Genomic DNA, 27746 nt, shown 5'->3' with positions numbered 1-27746 from the left:
CTCAGGTTGTGACAAGTGGCCGAACGGACCAAGGGGTGGGCAGTACGTGCGCGTGGTTGGGGGGAAGGCACGAGACGAGCTGGTTCGATGCCGTGGCGTTCACGGTTTAGATATTTCGGCATATTTTAATTCTAAATATCATTAGTAAATTCATGATGCAAATTAGTGATCTTGTGACGATAAAGTATTTGCTTGTGTTCATATTAATTTCACCAAATAACACAAGTAAAAGGATAGATCAGAGGGTGTTTGGAAAGTACCCCAGGGCAGGGCAGGACCAGTGCCGGCAACGCGGTTCCTAGTACTGTTTGATGTAGTTAAACTGAGTTGATGAGGGCCGTCCGCAAGTAGTCGGGATGATCTTGATGGCTTGCTGTTAACTTAGAGAACACAGCTACGCAGTTACGGCGGCCGTCTAAAGGTAGTCGTACAGCATGAATCGTCCGGATGAAATAGTTGTACAGCTCGAGGATGTAGTCGATCGGGGCGCTATGTCTTGAGAAAATAGTCGCACAACTTTAAGAAGTAGTCGTGAGACTTGAGGGAGAAGTAGTTGAATGGGGAGCGGGTGACTAGTCGGGTGAAGACGCTCTAAAAACCTGATTGCCCGCTATCCCGTGTAGGGTTTCGGAGGCCCGCTCTCGATAGAACTGCGGGCACAGCAAGAGCGATGGGGATGCTAACAACAGAAAAACAGGGAGAGAAAGAGTGAGGCCTCCTTAGCAGGAGTATCGTAGAGTGTTGAGATATATCTCAATGAGAGAGGCCCCTTATATAGATGATCAAAGAGAAGAAGGATTGCGCCACTAACCAATTTTTTAGTTCTCTATTTTAATCACTGATTGTAACCTAGCTATTGCTCTCCTCAGTTACCCACAAGGTATTAATCACCTTTTAACTCTCCAACATTAACTCGTGAACCTTTTAATTCTTAATTTATTATTTAAATAAATAGATCTAGCCCAACTATTCCAACATTCACACCGTTTGACGGGACAAGCGCCGATTTCCTTTCCATGGTCACGACGCCGGAACCGAACCTTCTTCCTCGGAGAATGCCTGTTAAGACGAGGTTGTAGCTTCCATCCCTGTGATGGTGGCGCAGTGCTTGGACCTTGGATTGGTAGGCTCGTCGCAAGCAACGATCAATCCCTAGCAGAGCAGTAACTAGGTGGTTTCGTTTTTCTTTTCCTTCGGTGGAAGGCGACTGCACCAAGAAGCATTTACTGGAAGATGTTACAGCTGTACGGAGTAGGCGTTAGTGACTTCTAAAGCTGTCTTCAATGGTACCCTTTAAACCGTTCTCTACCCTATATTGCTCTCTCTTGCTCCATCAGCGTTCTCTAAATGGTCCTCTAAAATAGAGAACGCTACAGGTTTCCTCTATATAGAGAGATTCTCTCTTCTCTTCTCTATTTTTTCTTTACGTTTTAAACACTGAATTAAATAAAAATAAAATATGTCCATAGCATTTGAGGTATGATAAATACGTACGTACAAAAATTTGGAACAAAATACGTTTCTAATATAGGGTTTAATGTATAGAGAACGAGATTTAGAGAACGTTGTTGGAGAGAAATGAGATATAGAGGAAAGAATCTTGTAGAGAATTCTGTAAATGAAGGATATAGAGAAGGATATAGAGAACGACGGTTGGAGATAGTCTAGGAGTACTTCTTTTATACACGTACGACGTTTGAGGCAATTCTTTCTCTGTTCGTTTATGTACACATACAAGGTCCGATCAGTTCAAGTCCCTAGATTCGCATGCTAGGCGTTTTGAACGCGGGCGCAAGTGGTGTCGCTTAGAAAAATTTAATGTTGCAGGGGGGTTTCATTTGTTGATTTGCCGAGAAACAGAATAGCAAGTGCGTCCATGCCGCATGACTATCGTGGCTCCTTTTTATCTGACGTGTCTTTTTTTCATCAAAGATACTCAGGGTGTTTTTTTTCCTGGGGAGGACTGAACCGACATATTTTAAGATTAGTAAAGTTGCCACAAAGCGCGTCACTATCATTACAAATATCGTCCAAAGAATAATTAGCCAAAACTACAAACTTCTCCATCATTGCTTTCTAATTTAAAAACATAAAAATGGCACACGTTCAAGAGTGCTGCCTATCACTCCGGAAGAATAAGCACATGAGTTACGTTATCCTAGATTGACGTACAAACAATGATTCACGGGTATCGAGTTTCTCGAGTCAGCTAGGTTATGGATCGTAGTAGTTAGTGAGTCCTTTTTTTCCAGTAAATTAAAAGAGAACCATGGTTATGAATTATAGGTCAGTACGTCGGTACGTTGCTACGAACAAAGTCTATATAAGTATATATCGATGCATTAATTTGTGGGGTCTATGAAAGGGCTAGTCCAACTTGCATATGGGATGGACCGAGTTCCACCTATCGATGATAGAAATTGGATCAAACCCAAATAAAAAATTAAAGTAGAAATGTTACGTGCTTTTTACAAATAGATAGAAATATGCTCACAAGCAATATGTTCCGGAGAAAAGAAAAATCGCGTTTGCCGCAGTAGTCAACCGGCCCTCCCGCCGGTCGCCATCACGGCGAACCGTTCACCACTCTATTGTGACAGTACCGACTGGGACAGGACGAGACGCAGTCATACAGGCTCAGTCCGTACGAAAGGTGGTTACACGGACGCAGTTCCCTTTGCTGACCAAGCGCTCCCTGCCCAAGTGCACAGGCAGGTGCTCTTCCGTATCCCACTCGCGCTAGTAGTATCTGGTGCTGCCGCTCCCCGTCCGCGGCTGCAAGTTCTCAACCGCAGCGCTGCCCTGTCGTTTTCAAATAGTGGTGGAGCCAGGATCCTAATCTACCTGCAGGGAGCGTAGAGAGCGTAGAGAGCGTTGCACGCGGAGCAGCCGAGGGAGCGTTAAACGGTGGTGCGCCCTTACTGTGAGTCACCAGGGAAGGTGTGGCGGCTACCGGATCTTGCTAGATTGGTGGCTCCGCTGCTGGTTTTCGACCCTTTCACCACACCAGTTTTCTTACGAAGCACTTTCCAATCTTTATTCTGGTCAAAATAAAATCGGAGATAAGGAAGAAAACCGCGCCACTCGCCGAGCGGACGTGGCAGTGAACGTCTTCAGACGCTGTTAGACTAGTCCCAGTACACAGTTTCATATTACAATAATCAAATCAAGATTTAGAACTAAGTAATTGTGCTGATTGAATTTTATAGGGACGAAACTTCTCTCTTGTTCTGTAAATTTTTTTCTTCTCTCTCCTCTCAGCAAAATTAATAATGTAATATAAAATTTAATAATATTAAACTTCCATTGAAATCGGTCCCGATGCAAGCTGGCCGCGCGGGTCCGTGCGCGCACGACCTGGTCCCTTTGCGGCGGAAGGGAACCCAACCGCTGAACGGCGGCGCCTCGGCCCACCACGCGTCCGCTCAGACGTTTAAACCCCGTCGCCCTCGCTCGCTCGCCTTCGCCACAAAGCTAACCCCACACCCACCCGCGCAAGGAAGCGTATCGCCACCCTCGGATCCTTCGCCTTAATTGCTCGCGTCGCGCGCAGCTTCCCTTCCACGCCTTCCACACCGCGCGCGCCTCACCCGACGGGGGTATAAAACACCAGCGTGAAACCGCCTTGGCCTTCGCAGACACACCAGGCCGGACTCGATCGGCGGCAGATAAGCCAGGGGCGGTTGCTCTAGCTCGGCGCTCGGCGATGGGGAGGCGGCTGGACGTGCTGCTGGGGCGGACGACGAAGCAGACGGCGCGGCTGCGGTCGCTGCTGGGGCTGGCGGTGACGCGCCTGGGGTGGTGCGGGGCCACCGCCAGGTGCGGTGCGCGCAGGCGCGCGGGGACGTAGAGCAGCTGCTCCGCCTGGGGCGCCCCGACCGCGCGCTGGCGCGCGCCGAGCACGCCGTCCGGGAGCAGGACGCGCTCGACGCGCTCGCCGACCTCGAGGCCTACTGCGGCCTCATCGCCGAGCGGGCGGCGCTCGTCGATGAGCACAGGGAGTGCCCCGATGAGCTGCGGGAGGCGGCGGCGGGGCTCGTGTACGCCGCCGCGAGGTGCGGGGACCTGCCGGAGCTGCAGGAGGTCAGGAGCATCCTCGCCGCCAAGTTCGGCAGGGAGTTCGTCTCCGCCGCCTCCGAGCTCCGCAGCGGCTGCGGGGTCAACCCCAAGGTAAGCACCACTTCTGACTCGATCAACACTCGAAATTAAACGTCTCTGCGACGAATTCTAACGAAACCCGAACGATTCAGATCGTGCAGAAGCTGTCGACCAAGCAGCCGAGCCTCGAGAGACGCCAGATGCTGCTCCAGGAGATCGCTGCGGAGAAAGGGATCGCCGTGAGCGTCTACGAGCCTCCCTGCCAGGGCTCCGGACGCTCCAACGACAACCACAGGAAGACGAAGCAGGACGAAGAGATGATCAGGACGCCACCAGTTGATGACCTGGACGAAGACGTCTCCGGCGACTCGGCGCAGAGGTACAAGGACGTGGAGGCGGCGGCGCAGGCCGCGTTCAAGTCTGCCGCCTCGGCCGCAGCCGCCGCGAAGGCAGCAATGGAGCTCTCGCGTGGGGAGGCCAGGGGGCCCGGCGACGGGAGGAAGACAGGAACGGCGCTGATGGATCATGAGAGCAAGAAAGGGGACGATTCGGTTGATGGAAAGAAATTTGAGAAGATTGGACATGCCCGGAATTACAGTTCAGAGATTGAGATCCTGCCGGATGACGAGGCAAACCATGGCAACACTGCAGCCAACGAACTGAAGCACCATGAGCAGAGGGAGCCTGCCAGGGGCAAGCCACAATCGGTCAGAACAAAGTGGGGATTTTAGCTGCAACCAAATGGCAACAGAGGAAATGGTTTCGTGATCTCAATATATTTAGTTGAATTTTCGCTATATGCCTGTAGTTAGATCCTATGGCATATGCTCATGCCATATGTGCAATGTAAATGATAAAAAGAGAACAAAAAAGAACGAGAAATTTGATTCGTTGCCAGGTTGTAAGCAGGGTGCAAAATCATCATATATTGCTGAATGCATTGTTTTAGATACAATCAAAGAGGATGGAGAATTTGCTGTCACTCAACTGGTTCAAAGCTATATTAAACCTCATTGCTGGCAGGATTAACACATCCGCTAAGGTCTGAACTACCCACTAGAATACTCATAAGGCAATAAATATAAATATTAACAGAGGACACATCATCATCTATCTGGATTCTGGAACAGCTCAGCAACATAAACCGTAAGAAATAGCAGAACCATAACGTGTAGTTGGTAAAACTTCTGTAACTGATTTTTTTGACTAGTGATGTAGATACTCATACTACATCAGCGAGAAATTTTTCGCCTTTTGTTAAGACTTGCCAGCATGTCAGTGTAAGACTGCAGGTTCACGCCGACATCTTCGTCATACTCAAGGCCAAGCTCTTCCTGCAGATGGATATTGTTAATCAGCGTTATGAATAGCTGGATGGCAGCAACAGGAAAGGTAAATCCCAAGTGCAGTCAAAGGGTAAAAGATAGAGGGGGAATGCAGCAAAAACCTTAAATTCCTTCTGATCTTTCGGGCTATTCTCAGTAATATTATCCCAAAGCTCCTTGAACATCCTCTTCCGCCTTTTCCATTGGCTAACTTTTTCAGCAAAAGAATCCTCAATGATCTTCTTGTCCTCAGGTTTCACCAAGATGACACCACTCCGCAATTTATCGAGTTTCTCTTCCATTTCCTGGACCTAAACAAATATGGTCCTGTAATTAGAACTGGCCCAAAGGAACACAGACACATAGTAAGGAGCAGAAGGGAACAATTTTTGTATGCACGTACTTCGCTTTGTAATTTAGCCTCCTTTGACTTAATCTCTGTCAGCGTCAAGTTTGATTGCAGACCTCGTACCTCTGTGCAAGATTTAAATTTAGATATCATTGAACTATGATCATTGCATACTGCATTTGATGGACCAATAAAAAGACAAAGGTACAATTTGGAAGTTTGGAACTTACCAGATTCAACCTCACTAATTGCTTTCTTTTGATCTGCAAGTTCTTCCTGCAACTTGGCATTTGCTTTCTTCATCTCCTCAAGTTCTTCCCCATTTGGAATGTCAAATTGATCTTGCCGAGCAAGGTAAATTTTCTGCTTGCCATACTCCTTGAAGGAAATCTGTCCACTATCGGCCAATGCATCCAGTGCCTTTTGTACTGCAGTTTTCTTCAGATTAAACTTCTGTAGCGCGTCAGCTACATTCTGTGAATTCAATGGCCTGTTTTGCTGCACAGTCATAGTAGTAGTGAACTCAGTGATACCCAGAGCTTAAAAAAATCAAAACATGCGGCTTTTTATGTGTTATTATATCAACTATGAAAGTGGGGATTTGAAGTACTCCAAACTGACCAGATTATTGAAGAACTGTACACAAAGCACTTTCTGAATAAACTCATCTCATATTGACAGTCACATACACTACTTAGCACATAAGTAAATCAAATCGGGACAAAAGCAGTATCTGAAGGGAAAGACAGTAATACTTCCTCCACATCTTATTTATTTGAATTCATAAGGAAGCTTCACTAAGTTAACTGGGAAATAAAAAATGTAACAAAGCAGAATTAATGAAAGTACATTATAACACATGCTCTAGAAAGTAGAAACATATACAACTCTCTGAAATGGGGAAAACAGTGTACAGTGAGCATAACTACATCTGACAGGGCAGAAAAAATAGCCAACAGTGAAGAGCAAAAACCAAAACTGATCTGCAAAAGCAGTGTACTTGTGTTACCATTTGCAAGCATTTGTGAGCTAATTTGCAGTTACAAACTTAAGGGGACAGTTTTCTGGTAAATCATAAGATGGTGCTGCTAAGCTGGGAGGGGACATTTGAAAGAGAACCTGATAAATTGTCTTATACAAAGGGCAAACACAAACCACAATGCAATTAGCACCAGGGAGTCTACATTCAAACCGAAACTAGTCTAAAACTTTTGATCTATTCTAGGGATTGGCATAGAACTCATATGCTGGCCACAGGAATGAGTTGCTCACTACCATGTTATCCAGCTACGTTTCAGCACATGACTGCAGGTAGCTGCTTAATTGTAGGACAACTACAATTACGATCATTCTGAATAATGACCAAAAAACAAAGTGATGCCAGTTGCAACTAACATGTATAGATTAATCAGCATGGTGACCAGGGTGTCCTCACATGATTCTAACTAACCACCTGAATCTACAGAAATGTAGTATGGACAATAACCGGTATTCATCAAACAGCATACTGCTATCATGAGCTACCGCACAATCAATACCCAGCATGTCTAGTACTCTAGTTAACTTTGTCACATCCATAAAATCCTAAGGATTCTAGAAAAATTCTTATACATCACAAATCCCGACAAGTACCAACAGAGTGAAAAATCGAACCCTAATGGCGCAAGCATAAGCAGGACCAGGGGTTTAGGGTTTTGGGGTTCGGTTTCAGGAATTCAGGGGAGAGGTAGCACCTCATTGACGAAACCCAGGACGATTCCTGCAGAAATGGAAGAGAAAAGGGATCCGTAAAATCATCAGAAACATTGATTAGGCCAAGCTCCGGATGGTCAAAATCGGGAAGGTTTTGAGCCAAAAAAAAGGGGAGCCATTTCAGTTAGGAGGGGGCAGGGCCGCAGGGGTGAATACCTTCAACGCTATCCGATTTAGGCGGCATTGCCTCCTCGCCCGCCCGCCCGCCTCGCCGGCGTGGCTTTGCTTGCTGCTGCTCTTCGACAGGGAAAAGGCGGAGCCGCGGAGGAGAGCGCCGGCGGGGAATGGATTGTTTGGGAAGCCGTGGGGTGGGGGATCGTGTGTGTCGGCCTGTTGGCCTTGGCGTGGCCTCTGCTTACGGGTCACTGACAACGCGGGGCCGCCTTAGCTGGTGACGCAGGCGGGAAGTTTCCACTTTCCCGCCCAAACAACCAGTACGCGTGGCGTGGTGGGTATGCGCGACCCCTTCGTGGGCTATCTGCAAGGCAGTAGTAGAATGAAGCCCATGGAAGCCCGCTGCTCGGAGAATCTGAACCCAGGAAGAAACCCCGATGCTTGCACGGGACCAAAGCATACTAGTAGGAAGTAGGCAGTGACTGCACCACACACACGAATAACTGAGTGTCAAAAGAAACTCAGTGTCACAATAGAAGCAACATGATATTCGTGTCACGTGTTAGGTAAAATTTGCACCCAAGCAAACCGAAGAAGAGTTCATGTCTAGCAATTGATAATTTGACATCCTTGGGACAGAAAATGCACAAGAAAAGAAACCGTGTTCAAGCAAGCGGTCTTACGATATATTACAAATCTATCCAAGCTTGCGCGTTACAATATCCAAGCTGGTCATCCGTTCCATGTCCCATCCAGCTATCATGGTCTTAAAGCTCCGGTGGCATAGGAAAAGGACAGAAATGTAAACCAGTCTAAAGTCTAAACGAGTTCAAGCCAAAATTTTAGTTTCTAAGTTGTACTGAATTTCACTCGCCAGATACAAATGGATGGCTAAGTGCCTGTTCCACCTTTAACCTCTTTTCCGGATCTAGCACTAATATTCTTTTCAGGATATCATTAAATTTGGATAGCATTTTTGGGTCCTCGCCAGGTAAGCTTGAAACAAATGAACTAAGATCCTGTCGTTTGATGTTCATAACAGGATGTTTCTTCACAGTCTACAGAAAAGGAAGAGACCATTCAGTTATTTTAAATTTATTGTAAGTGAACATTAAAAAAATACCATCACAATTTCGCAATATGGATTAGAGTCATACCATTTTCGTCACCGGATCCTTCTCATCGAAGTAGTTAAAATCCTGGTCAAAGTGTTCCTTTGCGAAGGTTCCCTGTGCAATTAGGAACACTCATGTTAGCACACGCCTACGTTGTCACCTTATTTTGTTAGTATGAAATGAATGCAATAAAGAGTCATATCAACAGGTGACTGAACTTGAAGTGCTAAATGGAACAACAAGATTAAATTAAACCAGTTGACAACTGCTAATATAAGCTTTTGATACTTGTAGGCATCAACCATATCTTAGTACTCCCACATACTAAGATATGGTCAATGCCTGTTTTGATGGGCACGCAAGAATTATCCTATACACACTAGACAGTACTATACTTCAAGTTTGTCTCAAGAGTACATGGAAGATATAAGCGCTCAAAAAAAGTTAAATGCACATGTCATCAATTTTTCTAACCTTGCGAAGCATCTTCTTAGGAAGGGTACCCTTCGATTCCATGTGAAGCCGAAGCATGTCGTTATTCGTTTTACCAGGAAACAAGACTTTTCCACTGTAAAGTTCAAATAAGGAACAGCCAACTGACCACATATCCAATGGATGATCATAGGGCAACCCAAGAACTGCAGGAAGAAAACAAATTATAATGTGACCGCAAATCAATAAGGATTGCAACAATAGAAAGGTAGGCTTGCTTACAAGTAATATCCAAGTAAACCAAGACCCTAACAAATAGTGAAATGAGGTATATTGATATTGTACATATAAAACTAAGAACTCACTAATCTCAGGTGCACGGTAGAAGCGGCTCACAAGATAAGGCGTGGTCTCATTCATTCCAGCAGACATAGCACTACCAAAATCACACAGCTTCAGCTTAGTTTTAGCCTCATTTACCTACAGAAAGATACAAGTAGAAAAAAATTATGCTAGAGATTGACCTTAAAAAAGTATGCTAGAGAATGCTAGCACAAAATTAACAGAATGGGAAAAAAAATACTCATCAAAATTATATACCAGCACATTATCTGGTTTGATATCACAGTGAAGAACATTGCAACTCTTAAGATGCTTCAATGCGATGAAAAGCTGCTTCGAGTACGTCCTTACAGCAGTCAACTTAATCCCCACATCGGAACCAAATTTCTTTAGAAGCTCACGTAGGTTCATGTGAAGAGATTCAAAGATCAAACAGAGATGATTTCGATACATGAAACTAGAAATAAACCTCACACAATGCCGCCTGTCTTTAGGATCGGCACTAGCCAGCTTTTCCAATATAGAAATTTCTTGCTTACCAGCCTTGTATCTATATAACCAGAACACCATATTAGCAAGTCATACAGTATTTCTTTTATATTGGATATAATACCCAAAAGAGAAATATAAAATGGTAATGAACTCAGCTTACATCACAGGAATGTTCCTTAAAATTTTGATAGCTACTTCATTAGAATCATCTTTCCCAGCTTTAAGATCCTTTGCCCGGACAACATTAGAGAAAACTCCCATCCCATGGCCTGCCATGATTTCATAACGTCCATGTAGAACCTCTCCACAGCGGTAAGCTGTATAAAGTTGCAGAAATACTTAAATAACAGAGAAATAAAAGTAAAAGGATAACAAAAGGGTGACATATATGTATCAGATGGTGGAGCTTACTATAATATCCTCCTGGATCGTCCCAATTATCACAATGAGCATTTTCCTTGATGAGGAAGCCACGTTTCATGCCCTGCACACACAAGTATCTACTACTGATCAAACAAAGTAATAACTTTTTAGCAAGAACATAAACTGTCAAAGGAATAGCAAGACAGTTGGCAGCAAACATAAAATTTGGTGATAATGACACTCCGAGATTGGGCAATACAGGAGAGTGAAGAAATAAGAATTCACCAGTTCTTGAGCTCCAGTAGGTGATTCTCCAAAAATATCATTGGCAAATATATCCTCTGATCTTTCACTCTGCAATTTTCAAGGATGTTAAGATGATGAAATACTAAAATATTGAGCAACTATGTCGCGAAGATTATTACCATGGGAATGCCCTCTCCAAGACCCGAAACACCCACCGTTTTCTGGTTACCAGATGTCCCTAAGCCGATTGAAATGTTAAGCTCAGTTTGATAATACAATAGACGGTTAATGATTAATTTTCAATCTTTCCAAGATCATTAAGTTGTTAGATTTATCATCTTTAAGTTTTGTTGGACCAGTATTTGTATCCATCCACTGATGTTACTTCTATTTGTCAAAAACTTAGTCACCAAACTGTCAGTACCAGAAAACCTTATCATTTAAGCATAACAAAAGTAATGTTTCACACAGAAATACAATACAGTTTAGTCAAAACAAGCTACCTTCATTATTACTGCAGCGGACAATTTCCAGTTGTTGCTTCTGCAACTGTATCTCGCTGTATTTCTTCAGAGTAACATCTGCCCTCTTTCTTGCTTCAGCCTTGTGTTTTTCAGGAACATTCCCTCCTAGCTTTGATACCAGTTGTTCGAATTTCTCTTCAGTTTCCTCCCTGACATATAGTAACACTATAAATTAATGGGCAAGCAAATTAATTAAGGTCACCGAGTATGACTATATGAGTTAGTCGTGCATGAGAAACTTTACTTGTAAGATTTTTCCTTTGCTTCATCAGGTCTCCTCTTCTATGTATGGCCCTCTGTATCATTCTCTTTAGATCTAGATATGTCTTTCTGACCATTATACATACCACAGTTTACATGCACAGAGTCATTATGCTTATCTTTGCCATTTACTCCATTCCTAAGAGCATCAGTTTTCTCCTTTTTCACGTATATTGTCAACATTATCTACTTCTTTATATCTAATACAGTTATCCCCAATTGTATACTTCCGCTCTTTGTGCCTTGTGCTACTAAATCGTCTATGCCTCTCCCAGTCTCCCTACATTCTCCATGGATAGGGTCCAAAGTGACGGTTACTCAATTCTCTTTCCTTATAGTCCCATCTTTCAGATTCCTCCTTCCTAGTTGAATCTCTCTACAGCTCACTACATGTTATCATGGTCAGAACTATCCCTCACAATATGCTGCGACTGGGACTGCGATCCACTAGCGTCAGAGATAGTATATCTGTTAAGCATGGCGGTACCTTAAGTAATCTTGGGCATGACCTTCAATATGGTTTCTTAATAATGGACATATCCTAGAATGATCTTCCACATGATAAGTATAAGATCTAGCAGCATGCTCATTATGTTGGCCATGATGCATAACAGAAATCACCATTTCAGAAACAGGAAATCTCATACTGACCTTGATTTCGAATCATTCAAATCAGCATCCTTGTGATTTTCTTCCTTCACTCTTTGTGACTGTGGATATCTCGCTAAGATTGCATCAGAATTAATATCAGGTTTCTACAGGCACAATATCACTGTCAGTTCCTGGAGAAAATAGCAAAGCACGAACAGACAAAATTAGCAGGAAGTAAGAGTAAATACCAAGCTCCCATTTGTTCACTGATTATGATATAATATTGTTTGTATGCAGTTGCACATTTGTTAGGAAGCAATAAACATATTTATTTCTCTGGTTACAACTTAACAAAAATATTGTAACACTTTTAGCTTAGTTTTCCTCTTACAAGAAAAATAGTTGATATAGAACACATATCAACACTACAGGATGCTACATCTTCTACCAAACTGCATATACCTCTTGCTAAAAGTCTGTATCAGAGAAACGTCTGGGTAAACTCATGCCATGTCAACAATTTCACTGATAAAAGTTTACACTAAATTTTATTTTATTAATCCGTGACACTCTTCTACATAGAATGCTGGCCTTTGTTGGCTTAGAATATTATATATAATCCTTTTTTACAAAATATTATACACAATTCTAGCTTAGAAATGGTAGGGACAACACGTTTGGCGCTATTATTAATCAGAACAAGTTCTACCAGCGATAGATCGCGTCTTCATCGCATTGTTAGGCCGTTCAATAAAATAGAACTAGTACAGGTTACGATTTGATATCCTCTGAAGAGTGTACGCTGTTACTGTTGGAAACAAATTCGCACCTCAACAACTCAAAAAATAGGACACAAGCAACACCAAAATGCACAATAACACAACAACTTCTGGAGCAGAGAACGAGGGCAACAAAAATAACCTACACGCATTACCCAACGGCAACAGAGAGCACGGGGGGCGGATCGGAACAGACCGGAGCAGGTGCGAGTGCCCTCCCCGCGTCCGCGGCGGCGGCGGCGCCCTCTTCCAGCGCGATCGCGCCCTCACCCGCCTCCCCCGGCGCCAGCGATGCCGCGCCGGCACTCCCCTCCGCCCCTGCGGCGTCCTCCGGGTCACTCCCGCCGTGGTGGTGGCGATGGTGGCTACGCTTGTGGCGCTTCGGGGCCGAACCCTCCTCCGCGTCTTCCCTGTCCATGAAGGCCGACGCCGGAGGTGGCCGCGGGCTAGGGTTTGCTGGGGATGGAGGAGTCGGTGGGAGCCTGGGAGTGGGTAAGCGGCGAGCCGAGGCGCCGCCGCGGAGGAGGCGACGCCTTCGAATCGATTCGAGCCCGGGAACGAGACTGGGCTCACCTCGTGCTCGGGTTTCAGTTCCGGAGGAGGCGAGGCGAGAACGACTGTTCCTTTGAACCGCACGTGGCAAGCGGCGCAACTGTACTGCGCACACGCGTTACACCTTCATGAATTTCGGATTGTGATCGATCAGGCCGTGAAGATTACGTGCCATTTTTTCTTCAGCCGCAAATGCTACAAACTTTACTTTGGTAATGCGGATTGGGGGCAGGGACCTAAATTATGACACTTTTTTTTGTTCTCGAATTAATTCGGTGACAGATAAACTGAGGTACCAAACTTACTGCAACTTCAAATCAAACCATACCCAAACCATGAAATGCTGGCGAGACTTCTCTAGAACTCTGGAACAGAAATTTACACCTAGAGCTTTGGAAAAGTACTATGATTTCCCATGGTATTTTGGTTTTAGTAAATTTCAAGTTGTTCAGACGCAACGTATCTTGTGGGTTTGAAAACAATGGTATTGTTAAAAGTAGTCTTTTTTAAGTTTTGCGAATTTCAGTCCGGGCATCTTTTTCCCTATACCATGGATTCTTTCTGAAGCTACAATTTAATTTCCCGGCGGTTGATAACATGGTGTTTTAAAACTACACATATCAATATCATGGCTTAAATTTGTAAATCGAGTTTTTCATATTTGGGACAGGACCATTCACAATGGTAGAGCTTTTTTTTTAAGGAAAAGTTGGAGCTTTATTAATTTTGTAGAATTAAGTTTTTTTCTTGAGGAATTGTAAAATCTATAGTAGTAGACCTTGAAAAAATAGAAACCCAGCCCGTCAATCTGTTCACCTCGTGGCCCAAATATAATGAGTTACTTAGCCCAAATCTGCAGAGCATCAAATCCAGCCTGTTCAAAGTTTCAAACAGAGGCCTCTGCTCTGCCAGCCCACCGCCGTGGTCCGTGGGACTCACGACCCGAACGTTCTGGCCACATCGGAGGACCTGACCGCACTGCGACCATCCTGTTACGTGGCGAGGTCCCATTGGGCGCCAAACGTGGACCGCCTTCTACGGTGCCCTGTGAGGTGGAGGTCCGGCACGGGCCAGAACACTCTGGCGACTACCACGCCCATCGCCGGCCAGAACCTATAAAACCAACCCCAGAGGCTGCGCTTGCAGGATCATACATGTTCCAAGCAAGACAACTCACAAGTGGCAAACGAAGCGAACACCCATTGATCCATCGGAGAATCCTCAGCAGACGACGGCGACGATGACGAAGCACTTGCACTCTGCTCTTGCTCTCGTCCTGCTCTCTCTTCTCTGCACAGGGTTCTTGTGCGGGGTGGTCGATGGCGCGGAGTCGGCGAAGGGGAAGAAAGGGGGGAAGGCGGCGTCGGGGCCGGTGATCGGCATCGACCTGGGCACCACGTACTCGTGCGTCGGGGTGTACCGGAACGGCCACGTGGACATCATCGCCAACGACCAGGGCAACCGGATCACGCCGTCGTGGGTGGCCTTCACCGACGACGAGCGCCTCGTCGGTGAGGCCGCCAAGAACCAGGCGCCGCTCAACCCGCAGCGCACCATCTTCGACATCAAGCGCCTCATCGGCCGGAGGTTCGACGACGAGGAGGTGCAGCGGGACGTCCGGTACCTGCCGTACAAGGTGGTGGACCGGGGCGGCAAGCCGTACGTGGAGGTGCCCATGAGGGGCGGCGAGCGGAAGGCGTTCAGCCCCGAGGAGATCAGCGCCATGATCCTGTCCAAGATGCGGGAGACGGCCGAGTCCTTCCTCGGCCGGCGCGTCACCGACGCCGTCGTCACCGTGCCGGCCTACTTCAACGACGCGCAGCGGCAGGCGACCAAGGACGCCGGCACCATCGCGGGGCTCAACGTGCCGCGGATTATCAACGAGCCCACGGCGGCGGCGATCGCCTACGGGCTGGACAAGAAGGGCGCCGAGATGAACGTGCTGGTCTACGACCTCGGCGGCGGCACCTTCGACGTCAGCGTGCTCAGCCTCGACCGCGGCGTCTTCGAGGTGCTCGCCACCAGCGGCGACACGCACCTCGGCGGCGAGGACTTCGACCAGCGCGTCATGGATCACTTCATCCGCCTCATCAGGCGGAAGCACGGCAGGGACATCAGCAAGGACGGCCGCGCGCTCGGCAAGCTCCGCCGCGAGTGCGAGCGCGCCAAGCGCGCGCTCAGCAGCCAGCACCAGGTGCGCGTCGAGATTGAGTCCCTCTTCGACGGCGTCGACTTCTCCGAGCCGCTGACGAGGGCCAAGTTCGAGGAGCTCAACATGGACCTCTTCAAGAAGACGCTGGGACCCGTCAAGAAGGCCATCGCGGACGCCAAGCTCAAGAAGACCGACATCGACGAGATCGTGCTCGTCGGCGGCAGCACCAGGATCCCCAAGGTGCAGGAGCTCCTCACGGAGTTCTTCGACGGCAAGGAGCCCAACAAGGGGATCAACCCCGACGAGGCCGTCGCGTACGGCGCCGCCGTCCAGGGCAGCATCATCAGCGGCGAGGGCGGCGCCGAGACCAAAGGTAATGTACTACTGTTTCCTTAGTTTGTCAATGACACACTGATGGGTGCCTGCTTCAGATGCTGACATGCAATTAATTCTTGATATCCTCAATGGTCAGACATCTTGCTGCTCGACGTGACGCCGCTGACGCTGGGCATCGAGACGGCCGGCGGCGTGATGACGAAGCTGATCCCGCGGAACACGAGGATCCCGGTGAAGAAGTCGCAGGTGTTCACGACCTACGAGGACCACCAGACGACGGTCTCCATCAAGGTGTTCGAGGGCGAGCGGAGCCTGACCAAGGACTGCCGCGAGCTGGGGCGGTTCGACCTGACGGGCATCCCGCCGGCGCCCCGCGGCGTGCCGCAGATCGAGGTGACCTTCGAGGTGGACGAGAACGGCATCCTCCACGTGACCGCGGCGGACAAGGCCGGCGGGCGGTCCAAGTCGATCACGATCACCAACGACAAGGGCCGGCTCAGCCAGGAGGAGATCGACCGGATGGTGCGCGAGGCCGAGGAGTTCGCGGAGGAGGACCGCCGCGTCCGGGAGCGCGTCGACGCGCGGAACCGCCTCGAGAACTACGTGTACCGGATGCGGTCCACGGTGAAGGACGGCGGCGGCGTGGCGGGGAATATCGGCGAGGAGGACAGGGAGAGGATGGAGGCCGCCCTGGCGGAGGCGCTGGAGTGGCTCGAGGAGCAGGACGGTGGCGGCCGGACGGCCGAGAAGGAGGACTACGAGGAGAAGCTGAGGGAGGTGGAGGAGGTGTGCGGCCCAGTCATCAAGCAGGTGTACGAGAAGAGCGGAGGCGGCGCGGGCGGGTCGGCCGGCGCCGTGGACGAGAACGATGTGAACGAGCTGTAGAGTGATCGGGATCGGCTGATCATCTTCCAGCTGCTCCGTCGAGAGTTTTCTGGGTGTTTGGGGGGAAATCCTGATGTAAATAAAAAGTTCTTGTAAAGTGATCGAGTACTAGACCTTGCTATTGCTAGTAAATCATCAATTCACTGTCACTACTTTTCTTCAGTAATGGAGTAATGGTAATTGACAGACAGTTATCAGGTAGTACATCAATCAAATGTTGAAGAAACTATAACGACACTTGCAAGGACCTTGGATCCACGATAATATCTGTGATCCGTGAGCGAGGCGAAGAGGATGCTTTTACATCTATAAGCATCGCACACCTCTGAGGCATCAGCGAAGGAAAAAGGGCGCCTGCATTGTATTGTTCGCACCAGACTACTCTACTCTACCTAAGCCGCGCTCCTGCCAGGAGTGGGCTCGGCGGCGCGGCGGACTCCGCGGCCTCCGGGCCGAACACGTACCGCGCCCACTCCGCGGCCTGCGCGTCCGCCTGCGCCGCCGCGGCCCCGCGCGCGCCCCCGTCCGCCCACGCCGTCGCGACCACCGCGGCGACTAGCGCCACGACGAGCAGAGGCGCCAGCAGGGACACCAGCCGCGCCGCGTCCTCCGCCGCGATCACCGCGTACGCCGCCGCCATCGTTACTCGGCAGGAAGGGACACTCTCGGCTGCACGCGTCTTTCAGCTGTCATGGAATGGCAAAGGGGGGCAGCGAACATATATGGACGCCGCCGCCGTAGCTTTCTCGTGTCGTGCGCAACCCCACCGGCGCCATGGATCGTGTGAGGCGAGCTCCGCAAAGAGGACGGCCCCGCCCTCTTTTGTTGTCCCGGATCATGAAAAGTTAGGCCATGAGGCAAGAACAGCAGCGCGCAATCCGTATGTTTGCTTGTCCGCTTTAACGGATGGTTCCCTGTCTGCCCGGGAATTCCACCCCGGCCATGGCGCTTTTGCGTGCTCCGGTGCTCGTCCCGTGGGCACCGGTTGGTTGGGGGCTTGGGGCTCCAGCAGTCCAGCGGTTGAGCCCACTCAGATAAAGCCATTAGCCTTGTACAGGAGGGCCACCCCTTCGGGTAGCTTGGGTGCTCAGTTACTCACTAACCTAAGTTAAAATGATGTGCAGTTGTTTTTCACGTTTTTTGTTGGGAGCTTTTCCGATGCTCCGGCCTCAGCGGGTTCTTTGAACCTCCGTGGTTGTTAACTCAAGCACCAGAGAGGTGCTTGAACTGCTTTTCTTCTTATTAATTAACGCCAGCAATGTTCCGGATCTTTCGAAAAAAAATGATGTGCAGAAAAGAACAAATTACATTCCAAGATTTAGAAGTTGCTTGGCAGTCTGAAATGATAGATGGATGAGCTGTATGAAGTTGGAAAAGATGATCCAAAATGATTCTGATGATGCCACGTGTTGCAGCAGGGAATTTGCAGCAGTACTGCAATTTTCACCAAGAGACATGATGAATTGTGCCGGTGCAGAATGTATTTGTGAAATTCATTTGAATTACACATTTTTCTTGGACTATATGCATGAAAAGCCATCCTTTAACGGAAAGGGGGTACATGAAATGCAAAATTCAGGAAAGATGGCAACGGTTGCTCTCTTTCTTTTTCCCTACTTCTGGTATAAGTGGATATATAAAGTACAGATGAAATCCATCACCACTAGGCACTAGCCATCTATATTTCTTCCAGGGGGGAAATTCAGTACACAATAATTACCAGCCAATTTTCTTAGCATCATGATCTCAACCAAACCGTACATGCTTACCAGCTACTTTCAAGGTAAAGTCCTATAGGCTATACCTCAGATAGAGGGCCATCATCTTCTCTCCCTCATGTCTCCTCGACAGTCCTACTCAAGAGCTGGTGCCACTTCAGTCGGATTGCCTTCAAACACATCGGCGCTTGAGGATTCGGTCTCCTCAGGGAACTCCTGTGTTTGCGATTCCTTGTAAGCAGGAGTGTCTCTGAAATCTGTTGCCCCATCGTTGTAGGTAGCTACCGCGACACCACAAGCAATGAGCTGCACAAGTAGGCAACATTGATTCAAAACTGAATCCACAAAATACTATCACATCTCTTTGCTGGATAGTTAAAAATGTATACTTGAGGAATCACAAGTAAATGTTTTTCAAGGCAATCAAGTTCAACAAGGATGTAGGACAACTCCCAGTAAACATAAATCAGAATGTTTCATTCAGCGACATAACTCAATAAATTAACCCTACAACTTGATCTTCTCGAGCAGTACACAAAGAAACAAATTCATGATTCCTTTCAGCAGAACATAATCTGCCACCCACTAGCCACTGGAAAGGATCGTTTTTAGCCCAGATACGGTAAATAACCACTAACAATCAGTGGAACTAAACCACCATATACTGAATTTTGAATGCTAGTTATTACCACTACAGATAAATTCAGATGAGCCATCAAGATTGACATGTCAAGCTAGAGTCAAGCTCAAAATATCACACTGCAGTTTAAAACTATACACTAAGGTTTACAGCATAGAGTGGACTGTGTCCCGATGACCTCTATATGCAGAGCAATTCAACGTGGAGCCACGGAGGAGTCCAATTAACGTAAGATTTAACTTTGTTGAGCGCTTGACTCACGAGCATGGATACCACAGAATCAACAAGCAAGAACCAATAGAGGAGGGTGTACTCACGCCGAACACGACGCCGAACGCCCACATATACTGGACGAAGAAGCCGAGGGCCTCCCACTGGGGCCCCTCCCAGAAGTCCGGCGTCTCCGGGTCCGGCAGCTCCGGCATGGGCTCCGTCGACACCTCGAACCCCAGAGGCTCCCCTTCCCACTCCGCGGCCCCCGCCTCCGCCGCTTCCTCGTCCATGTCGGGCGCCGCGACCCCGCCGCGGCGCTTCTTGCCGCCGCGCTCCTCGAGGCGCCGCTGCGTGCGGGACGAGACCCCGCCGCGGCGCGCGAGGGCCACGTGCAGGGCAGCGCGACCGCTCGCGGGGAGAAGGGGAAGCGGCGCAGCGCGACGGCGGACGGCGGCAGCGCCGAACGCCGTGGGGGAGGCGAGCAGAGACATGAGGCTGAGACGGCGGGGCAGCGTGGCACAGTGAATGCGTGTGGTTACGTGGAGAAGCTGGAGCGGGGAGCTCCTGGCTGTGGATGCCTGTCTCGAGCTGGAAGGGCGGGGAGGGAGATGAGATAAGATTTTTCCTTTTTCTTTTCTTTCTTGGTTTTGTTTGCATTTGCGTATAAACGTTACGTTTCATTTTCCTATTTCCCTGCAATAGAAACGGGGTTGATTTTTATTGTGGGATAGTTTAGATTCTTGAGATAGACATCTATTTCTTCTCAGAACTTTGAGTGGCGCGAATAAACCCATGAGAAAAAAAAATAGAATTCAGCATGTTTCCTCCCAAACTTTTAGAAAAATCTGATTTTGGTCTTCGAACTCTAAAACCAAAGAAATCATCAAGTTATCGATGTTATCCATTGTCCACCTTCAAACTGGTTTGGAAAAAAAAAATCCTATCTCAGTCACACAAACTTCTTCATTTAATCAAGCAACCAAAACATCAAGCTGGGGGCTATGGAAAATTGAGATAATATAATATCATGTAAAGATTTGCTATAATTTTTTCGTCTTATAAAATTTGAGCTCTAACGACATGTCTATGATCTACCATTTTCATAAATTTTGAGAAAAAACATCATGTTTTTTTGAGCTAAAATTTTATGAAATGATAGATTCTTGCTGTACCATACTCTATCACTCTTCTTTTGAAACCTTTGACGACTCTTAGCATGAGGTTTTGATTGGTTGACTACACAAGTAAAGTCTATTGGCAGGTGTAGAAAAGAAGCAGAGGACGGTCTAAGCTCTTTCTTACTCCTATATTCTCTCTAGTAGCGTTTCAAATTTTAAGTGGATAACCAAAAACGAGGATCTGCCAGTGGACATGGGAGAGAAGCATAGAACTACTGGATATCCGAATAGTCCAGTGAATTGTCCATCAATTTCTGTGGACAGTTGGAAAGAATATCAATGGTCGTGCTAGAATTATCATGCAGTTGTATAATACAAGCACGAGACCGTGCGTGCGACAAAGGAAGAAAGGGGAGCATCCACCACCCACCAAGGCTGAATAAATAACTATGAACAGAATAAATTGACGCCACCAACAACAGCTTGTTGACAGGCTACAAACTTGATCTTCAGTCCAGTTCAGATCAGTTCACCAATCTAGGCTAATGTTCCTCGAGAGGAAGAGGTTATCGATGTACTCTATAATAGGACTAGAAGCATCAATGTATCTCCTCATCTCCTTCTGCACAGAGCAATCTGCAGGAACAATCAATAATGGGCACTGTTAACACTTGACATCAAAAAATATTAGCAGGACATCTGAATACGAGGCTCCTAGAAGTTTGATAACAGATCATCTGCAAAACCTCCGATCAATTTTGGGAAAAATTCAAGGTGCTTTCTTTAGGAAAATCCGGATTTGAAAGGTTGATAAGCATTTTGATCCTTCAGAACACGATGGGCGGTCATGTTTGCTTACCAGTTTCGTTCAGCCTCACTATCAACTGCTCCCTGCTTGGAAGAGTGTACATGCCAGCGCCAACAGCCTTTCTGATTGCCCAGCTATGAAATGGCGCGCAGACCTGTCCGTAAGCTGTCGTGGCAGCATCATACAATGAACAACCCCTGAAAATTCAAGTGACAGAGAACAGAGCGACCTGTCAATAATTTTCTTAAAGCAAAAGGACTAGTACCTGTCAATCATAGCAATTGACAGTTACATACGCAATATCTTACGAGCACCAGTTGGCAATTGGTAAATAGATTTATCAGCAAACACAACCATTTCTAGGATCATGCAGCTGTCATCATAAAAAAGGGCAGAAGACGTTGTGTACTGGACGACAATATTCAGACAAGCGGCCTAGATGTTCAGACTTGAGTGATGAGGCGCTTGTGTTTGGGTGAAATGCAAGGAGACGTACTCGGTGGTGAGGAACTGCTCGAAGAGGGCCTTGATGAGGCCGAGGCCGAGTCGGACCCTGCGCAGGTTCCGGGAGTGGCTGCCCTGCTTCTTCACGGAGTCGTTCTCGATGTCCTTGTCGAGGATGTCGCTCAGGGTGCGGTACGACTTGCCCGCGCCGATGAGGTCGTTCACCTGGACGGATGGATGATTGAATATTCAGTATTCAGACGGGAAAACGCGGTTACATTTCTTCACGGGACTATTCCTCACGGCCAGTAGAGTACGTGAGCAATTTTGCTTCTTTACTAATGAACGCCGACCATTGAATCGTAAAAGAGTCTGCACGCAAGCCACTCCAAGTCAAATCAACGTGGCAACGTTCCTTCCAGGAGCTTTCTTGAAGGAAGAGAAAAGGTTTCAATTTTTGGGGGGTGAAAGAAGAAAACTGTAGAATAATCCAATCAGATTTCCGGAGTAACATCGGTGGACGGTGCAAGATCTGAAGAAAGTCAGAAACAACGTGGCAATCGAATCCAGGCGCCGCTCGCACGATTTCACCTCGCCGCCGTGCCAAATCTTGGATCTTTGCCCCACGGATCGAAACAACGGCGCGAGAGAAGCAAACGGTTCCAAAAGGAAAACGAAAAAAAATAACCCCAAAAGGAAACAACCGCGAAGGGGATCGATCGCGGAACGGGGTCGTCCTCTGGCGCTCACCTTGGTGACGTACTCGATCTCGGCGAACCTGAAGGCCATGCCGAGGCTGCTGAAGAGCACGGAGACGAGCGCGCAGGTGTCGCTGAAGGGCGCGAGGCGGAGCTCCCCGCCGTCGGCGTCCATCCCGCGCGCCAGCTCCTCGAACGCCTCCGCCACCGCCGTGAGCGGCGTCTCCATCCCCTGCCGCGCCGCCACGACGGCCGCCGCGCCCTCGAAGAGCTGCCCCTGCGACTCCTCCTGCGCCGACGACCAAGGCATCTGCGTCCTGAACCCGAGCATCGTGGCCTCTCGCGGGGGACGCGGAACCGCTGACGACGGGTGCGCCGCCGGAACCGGTGGTGGTGGTGGTGGTGCGGGGGGTAGGGGTGGCGAGAGGGGAGGACCGGCGCGCCCGGGGATATAGCGCGGCGAGAGGTGTGCGATGCGAACGCCTCACCTCCGCGCGCGGCTTGCCTGGGCGGGGCTCGGTGCTGGGGAGGGGAGGGAGGTGGGGAGGCTGGCTGGCTATGTATAGGAGGGCGGCCGGAAGCGGAATTCTGCCGTGGACGGGGAGGGAGGATTCGAGGGGCAACGGCTGCGCGAATCTGGCCCTGCTTTATATAGGCATCTCGTGGGGAATTGAGGGGGAGGGCGAGTCCAGATGAGTCCCAACCGAATCGAAAGCGACTGGTGGTGGTGGTCACTGACGGAGTGGCGGAACCAAAACGGAACACGGGAGAACCGCACCCTAAATTTTGAGCGAATGTCACGAACCAAGGCGTTTCTACGAATCACGTTGTCTCTATGTTTTTGTTTGGAAGATAGTACATATTTAGGGTGCCCCTTCTGGCCTTCTCAGATTAGAAGATTAGCATGGGCACCTGTAACATTCTAATTTTAATTTTTCAAAAGTCAATTCCCTCAATACCATAGAAGACTCCTTCGTTACCATAAAAATTTTAGAAGTTGCTTAAATATCATAGAAATTTTGTTCCACACGTAGATGCCATTCCGTCGCTATTTCCGTCAATGTGATACTAACTGAGATGCGAAAAGATAATTTTTCCCCGCAGCCGTGTCCCGGAGTCCTGTTGCCGGCTGCCGGCCGCTGGTCCCTGCTATTTCGTTGTTATTTCCGTCCGGCAACGTGATGTTAACTGAGATGGGAAAAGATGATTTTTCCGCGGCCGTGCCCCGGAGTCCTCCTGTTGCCGGCTGCCGGCCGCTGGACCCTGCCGTCCTCGCGTCGCCGGCCTCCTTCCGCTCCAGCGCCCCTCTCCGTCTCCCGCCACTCTCCGTCTCCCAGGCCAGTGGGGCGGCGCTCCAACGGCGGCCGAAGCAGTGTGTGCTTACCTGTGCGGCGATGCTCGCCCGTCCGTCCCGTGGCTGGACCGGCGGTGCTCGCCCGCCTGCGCGCGCCCGGGCCGCGGGAAGGAGGGGCAGAGGTAGCGAGGAGGCCAAATCGACGAGCGGCGGCCCCCTCGAGCTCCCCTGGCAGCCAATTCGACGAGCCACCGCCCACTCAAGCTCCCTTCATGGATGAATCAGCCTCAAATTGAAGAGGCGGACAACGATCAGTGGTGGACGGCCTCTTCCTCACCCATTAAAGTACCAATTAAAGACTGAATCTCTGACGAGCCTCTTCCTCACCCCCGCTATCGTCCTCCCCGGAGGGGCGGCGCCGCGAAGCCGGCGAGCCGCGCGGGCGCCAAGTCGTCGTGGGGCATCGTGAAGGACATGATGGACACGGAGAAGCGTGACCTGCTCGCCGAGCACGCCGAGGGCCTCCTGGTATTCCTGAAGCAGAGGTTCCCCGGGCTCACGCAGACGAGCTTGGACATGAGCAAGAATAGTGATGGCAACGGGCACGCGCCCGCTGCGTATTGCTTGTCCTCTACCCGTATCCGTCAGGATAAAATACATCCGCTAAGAAATCTATACCCGCTGCCGGGTACATATTATAACCCAAACCCGTACCCGCACAGGTGGCGGGTACCCGCAGGCTGCCCGTGCCCGACAATCTGTTAATTACTCAATCACTCAGATATATCAGCCAATAGATACATATATAAAACTGAGACAATAATACATGATAAACATCAATCATAAGATTGAATGAGTGTTTCATAAATCATAACACCATTGATCACATCAGAATTACAAGTTCACAGCTAAATTAATATCCAGTTACTGTCCACCATCCCTAGCATGGTACCACTAGGTCACTACATTAAATATTAAAGTTTCAAAATAAAGTTATTGGACCGTAATAAAATAAGTATATGATGTGCATTCTTTATATTATGTCGGGTTTAAAAAATCCGTGGGTTTGTGGATTCGGATAATGCGATCCCACATCCGTGCCTGCTGGGTACAGATTATCACCCATCAAGAAACCCACTATTAGCCCGTACTCGTAGTGTAATATAGTAAAATCCCGCCGAGTAAAAATCCGCCGGGTTTCGAGTGTCGGGTACCCATTGCCATCTCTAAGCAAGACTCAGTACAACAAGGTTCGTGCCTTTCTGAATCTACTGAAAGAGTAATCGTGTTCTTCAGGACGTGGGGAAATCGATCCTCGAGAGCTACTCGAGGGTCCTGGAGAGCCTGGCCTCGAACATCATCGCGCAGATCGACGACCTGCTCAACGTCGACGAGCTGAGCAAGCTGTCAGACCACCTCCTCGCCGGCGGCGCGGACGGGAACATCGCCTGCAAGAACAGCAGCAGCAGCAGCAAGGACGCGGCGGTGCTCGCCTCGGGCACGCCGTACGCGACGGCGTACGCCACGCCGAGCTTCTCGCCGGCGCAGCTGTCCAGCCCGTCAAAGATCGGCAGGGCCCTGTTGGTCGACCGCCGGTCGCACCACGCCAAGGGGGCCGGAGCCAAGAGAACAGCGACGCCCGCGGCTGACCGGGCCGGCACGGGGATGCCAAGCTCGCCTCGACGCATCAGCTGCTTCAGTCGCACGGCTGGGAGTACGGGCGGACGGGGAAAATCGAGTTGAGCGAGCGAGAGAGAGAGGAGTTAGGCACTAACGGGTGGGACCAGGTGTAAAATCGTCTTTTTAAACTAAACTTCACAGCACATGGGTAGAAATAGCAACGGAATGGCATTGAAGGGGTGGAGCAAAATTCCTATGGTATTGAAGGAACTTCTAAATTTTTATGGCACTAAAGAGAGACATCAAAATTTCTATGGCACTGAGAAAATTGGCTTATTTTTTAATTTAGGAATCCAAATAAACTTTGTTAGATTTAATGCAGGCTCAATAAGGTTTCATTTAATTCATTTTGAATTTAGAGCATTTATCGTGAATTATAAATAAATTATTTGGTCATAAAAAGAATGTAAGGTAACATTGATTTTGTGCATCTCATGCCGTACTGCATTGTTTTATTATTTGTCCTGCAGTTGAATTTAAATTCTCAATTTAAATTCAAATAAAATGGTTTGTATCTCTTTTGGCTCAAAAACCCTTTTGTCTTTTTCCCTTCCTATCTTTCTCTCTTTTGGCCCAACCCAAGTCTCTCTCTTTTCCCTCCCTCTCTTTTTTCCTCCCCCTCTTTCTCCCTTCTCGCTCTGCTCAGCCCAGCTTCCGGCTCCCCCTCTTCCTTTTTCCCTCGGCGCAGCACAACCGGCCCAGCTTCCACTCCTAGCCTGCCCCGTCTCCCTCTCTCCTTTGCTCTTGCTGCGCGGGCCCCGTCCGTCGGGTTCGTCCCCGACCTCTCGACCGAGATGGACTCAAGCTTGAGTCCAACTTGGACACGCGTGTCGCCGTGCCAAGGACCCCCGGCCTCTGTATAAGCGCTGCCAGACCCTCGACTTGATCCCATCGACCTCCTTTGCCCTCCAAATCCTAGCTCAAGCTCGCGCTGCCGCCCTTCGTCGAGCTCACGACCGCGCCGTGGACCTATCGGCCCGCCGCCTCTCCTTGACGATAAGCCGCCGCGCGGAGCTTCTCTACGCGGTGAGCGACTCGCTAGCCCTCTTCTCCCTCTCTTTCTTGCTTCCTCGCACGTCCGATTGGTCGCCGGAGCGCCGCCAGCCACCTCGCTGCTGCACACACCCGCCGCCGCAGCAACCCGTCGTCTCGACCCTGCCATTCCCCATCATGCTATCTCTCTCCTTGGCTTTTCCCCGTGCGAATCCAACCCCGGACATCCGTTTTCGGCCAATTCCGGTGAGCCGCCCGCCCCTGCCGCCTCGGCCGCCGCCCGCCGTTGGATCTCGATCCGATGATCCAATCTTGCCCTGTAATTTTGCAAAAGAGACCCTCTATTTTATAAAAATTAACCCGCACTCCACTCTAGTTCAAAAGCATTTAAAAAAGATCCTTTTTCTTCTGTTTTAGCCCTTGGACTTTTCTGAAATAGAACCTGTTGTCCAAATATCTCTGTTTCTAAATCTAAACCCTAGATTTTAGGTTTATTTATATTTTGGTCCTCGGTTTCTTCGTTCAAAGCCCCTTTTAGTTTCAAATCTCTTATGAATAAGTCCCTAGAAACTTGTTTTAGCCATAGCTTTTTCGTTCAACTCTATTTTCATCGATTTGTGCGCTCACACGATCCTTACAATGTGTACAGAGGCTTTATCACCTTATTTTGTTCTATTTACATTATTTGGTGTAGTATTTCTTATTTGTTATACTTGTTTGCTGGTATGTACTTGTGTGATGCGATAGATGGTGCGCAGTTTGAGGATCCGCAAGACCAAAGCTTTGAAGACGCCCCTGAGCAGCATGAGTGCTTTGAGGAAGGCAAGTTGGTTCTTGATCATATTCCGGTCCCAATAACCTTTAATATACATATTTACTTTATATACATGCCTATAATATGATGGATCCCAAACTAAGAACGTGTCTAATTTCTATTGTACTTTCTTGATTAAATATGAGTTATTTACCTGATGTTGAATAGTTTTGCTGGTTGCTTACACCTTTAGGCTATGATTAGTTAACTGAAAATAAAAGCTACACCTGATTTACTTCATATTCTGGAATATTTTATTGGTGATATCTTTAAGATTATTGTATTAATTGAAATATGGAGAACCACCTAGGAAAATAGTGCAACCACAATACCACATAACTCTGGTCTTCACTGATTAATTAGAAACACTAGCTTATGACAATCTTACTGAAAGGGCAAGAGGGGTTGCATCGTCGCGTCATAGCTCGGTTCTCTCGAGAGTTTCATACGTGGTTCTGGTTAATCCATTTTATCATTAGAGAGAGTTATGGCCGTTTTGACTTGAGTCTTAGCGGATTATTATAAGATAGAAAATCTTTGTAAAGGCTTCACAGTGAATTCCTGCCACTCACCTCGAAAGTATTTAAAGATCCTGCAAACCAGGACATCAAGGGAAAC

General features: G+C 48.4%; 7 protein-coding genes across 8 annotated transcripts; 3 read left to right on the top strand and 4 right to left on the bottom strand.

Annotated features, from left to right (window-relative positions):
• The first annotated feature begins 3515 nt into the window (after window positions 1-3515).
• LOC112877567 lies at window positions 3516-5046 on the top strand. Its single transcript, XM_025941905.1, is given in 3 exon segments — window positions 3516-3794; window positions 3797-4170; window positions 4251-5046. Coding segments are annotated over 3 exon segments (1041 nt in total). The 5' UTR covers window positions 3516-3706; the 3' UTR covers window positions 4830-5046.
• On the bottom strand, window positions 5001-8056 carry LOC112877568 (homologous-pairing protein 2 homolog). Its single transcript, XM_025941906.1, has 6 exons — window positions 7681-8056; window positions 7506-7531; window positions 6003-6270; window positions 5827-5897; window positions 5546-5734; window positions 5001-5432 (listed from the first exon to the last, which is right to left on the bottom strand). The coding sequence occupies exons 1-6, from the start codon at window positions 7706-7708 to the stop codon at window positions 5331-5333; spliced, it is 684 nt and encodes a 227-aa protein (XP_025797691.1). The 5' UTR covers window positions 7709-8056; the 3' UTR covers window positions 5001-5330.
• Window positions 8057-8281: 225 nt separating this feature from the next.
• LOC112873833 (serine/threonine-protein kinase prp4-like) lies at window positions 8282-13400 on the bottom strand. 2 transcript variants are annotated; one of them, XM_025936913.1, is made up of 12 exons: window positions 12980-13400; window positions 12065-12168; window positions 11132-11301; window positions 10808-10866; window positions 10668-10736; window positions 10431-10503; window positions 10180-10336; window positions 9786-10077; window positions 9551-9665; window positions 9228-9391; window positions 8796-8867; window positions 8282-8696 (listed from the first exon to the last, which is right to left on the bottom strand). In XM_025936913.1, the coding sequence occupies exons 1-12, from the start codon at window positions 13199-13201 to the stop codon at window positions 8505-8507; spliced, it is 1689 nt and encodes a 562-aa protein (XP_025792698.1). In that variant the 5' UTR covers window positions 13202-13400; the 3' UTR covers window positions 8282-8504. The 2 variants fall into 2 exon arrangements, with proteins under 2 accessions (XP_025792698.1, XP_025792699.1); XM_025936914.1 differs by having other exon boundaries at window positions 12930-13116.
• Window positions 13401-14486: 1086 nt separating this feature from the next.
• Window positions 14487-16857, top strand: LOC112874026 (heat shock 70 kDa protein BIP2). The gene is made up of 2 exons (XM_025937173.1): window positions 14487-15860; window positions 15960-16857. Exons 1-2 carry the CDS (start codon window positions 14576-14578, stop codon window positions 16706-16708), a joined length of 2034 nt encoding a protein of 677 aa, XP_025792958.1. The 5' UTR covers window positions 14487-14575; the 3' UTR covers window positions 16709-16857.
• Window positions 16858-18282: 1425 nt separating this feature from the next.
• On the bottom strand, window positions 18283-19887 carry LOC112874028. The gene is made up of 2 exons (XM_025937175.1): window positions 19384-19887; window positions 18283-18732 (listed from the first exon to the last, which is right to left on the bottom strand). The coding sequence occupies exons 1-2, from the start codon at window positions 19768-19770 to the stop codon at window positions 18562-18564; spliced, it is 558 nt and encodes a 185-aa protein (XP_025792960.1). The 5' UTR covers window positions 19771-19887; the 3' UTR covers window positions 18283-18561.
• Window positions 19888-20721: 834 nt separating this feature from the next.
• Window positions 20722-22967, bottom strand: LOC112874027 (ACD11 homolog protein). Its single transcript, XM_025937174.1, has 4 exons — window positions 22400-22967; window positions 21702-21874; window positions 21257-21402; window positions 20722-21033 (listed from the first exon to the last, which is right to left on the bottom strand). The coding sequence occupies exons 1-4, from the start codon at window positions 22676-22678 to the stop codon at window positions 20927-20929; spliced, it is 705 nt and encodes a 234-aa protein (XP_025792959.1). The 5' UTR covers window positions 22679-22967; the 3' UTR covers window positions 20722-20926.
• A 471-nt stretch (window positions 22968-23438) lies between these two features.
• On the top strand, window positions 23439-25743 carry LOC112874029 (rop guanine nucleotide exchange factor 5-like). The gene is made up of 2 exons (XM_025937176.1): window positions 23439-24169; window positions 24938-25743. Exons 1-2 carry the CDS (start codon window positions 24116-24118, stop codon window positions 25382-25384), a joined length of 501 nt encoding a protein of 166 aa, XP_025792961.1. The 5' UTR covers window positions 23439-24115; the 3' UTR covers window positions 25385-25743.
• Window positions 25744-27746: the final 2003 nt, after the last annotated feature.

The sequence above is a fragment of the Panicum hallii genome, chromosome 9, assembly GCF_002211085.1.
Source record: "Panicum hallii strain FIL2 chromosome 9, PHallii_v3.1, whole genome shotgun sequence".
Lineage (NCBI taxonomy): Eukaryota > Viridiplantae > Streptophyta > Magnoliopsida > Poales > Poaceae > Panicum > Panicum hallii.
This window is presented reverse-complemented; position numbering and strand designations above follow the sequence as displayed.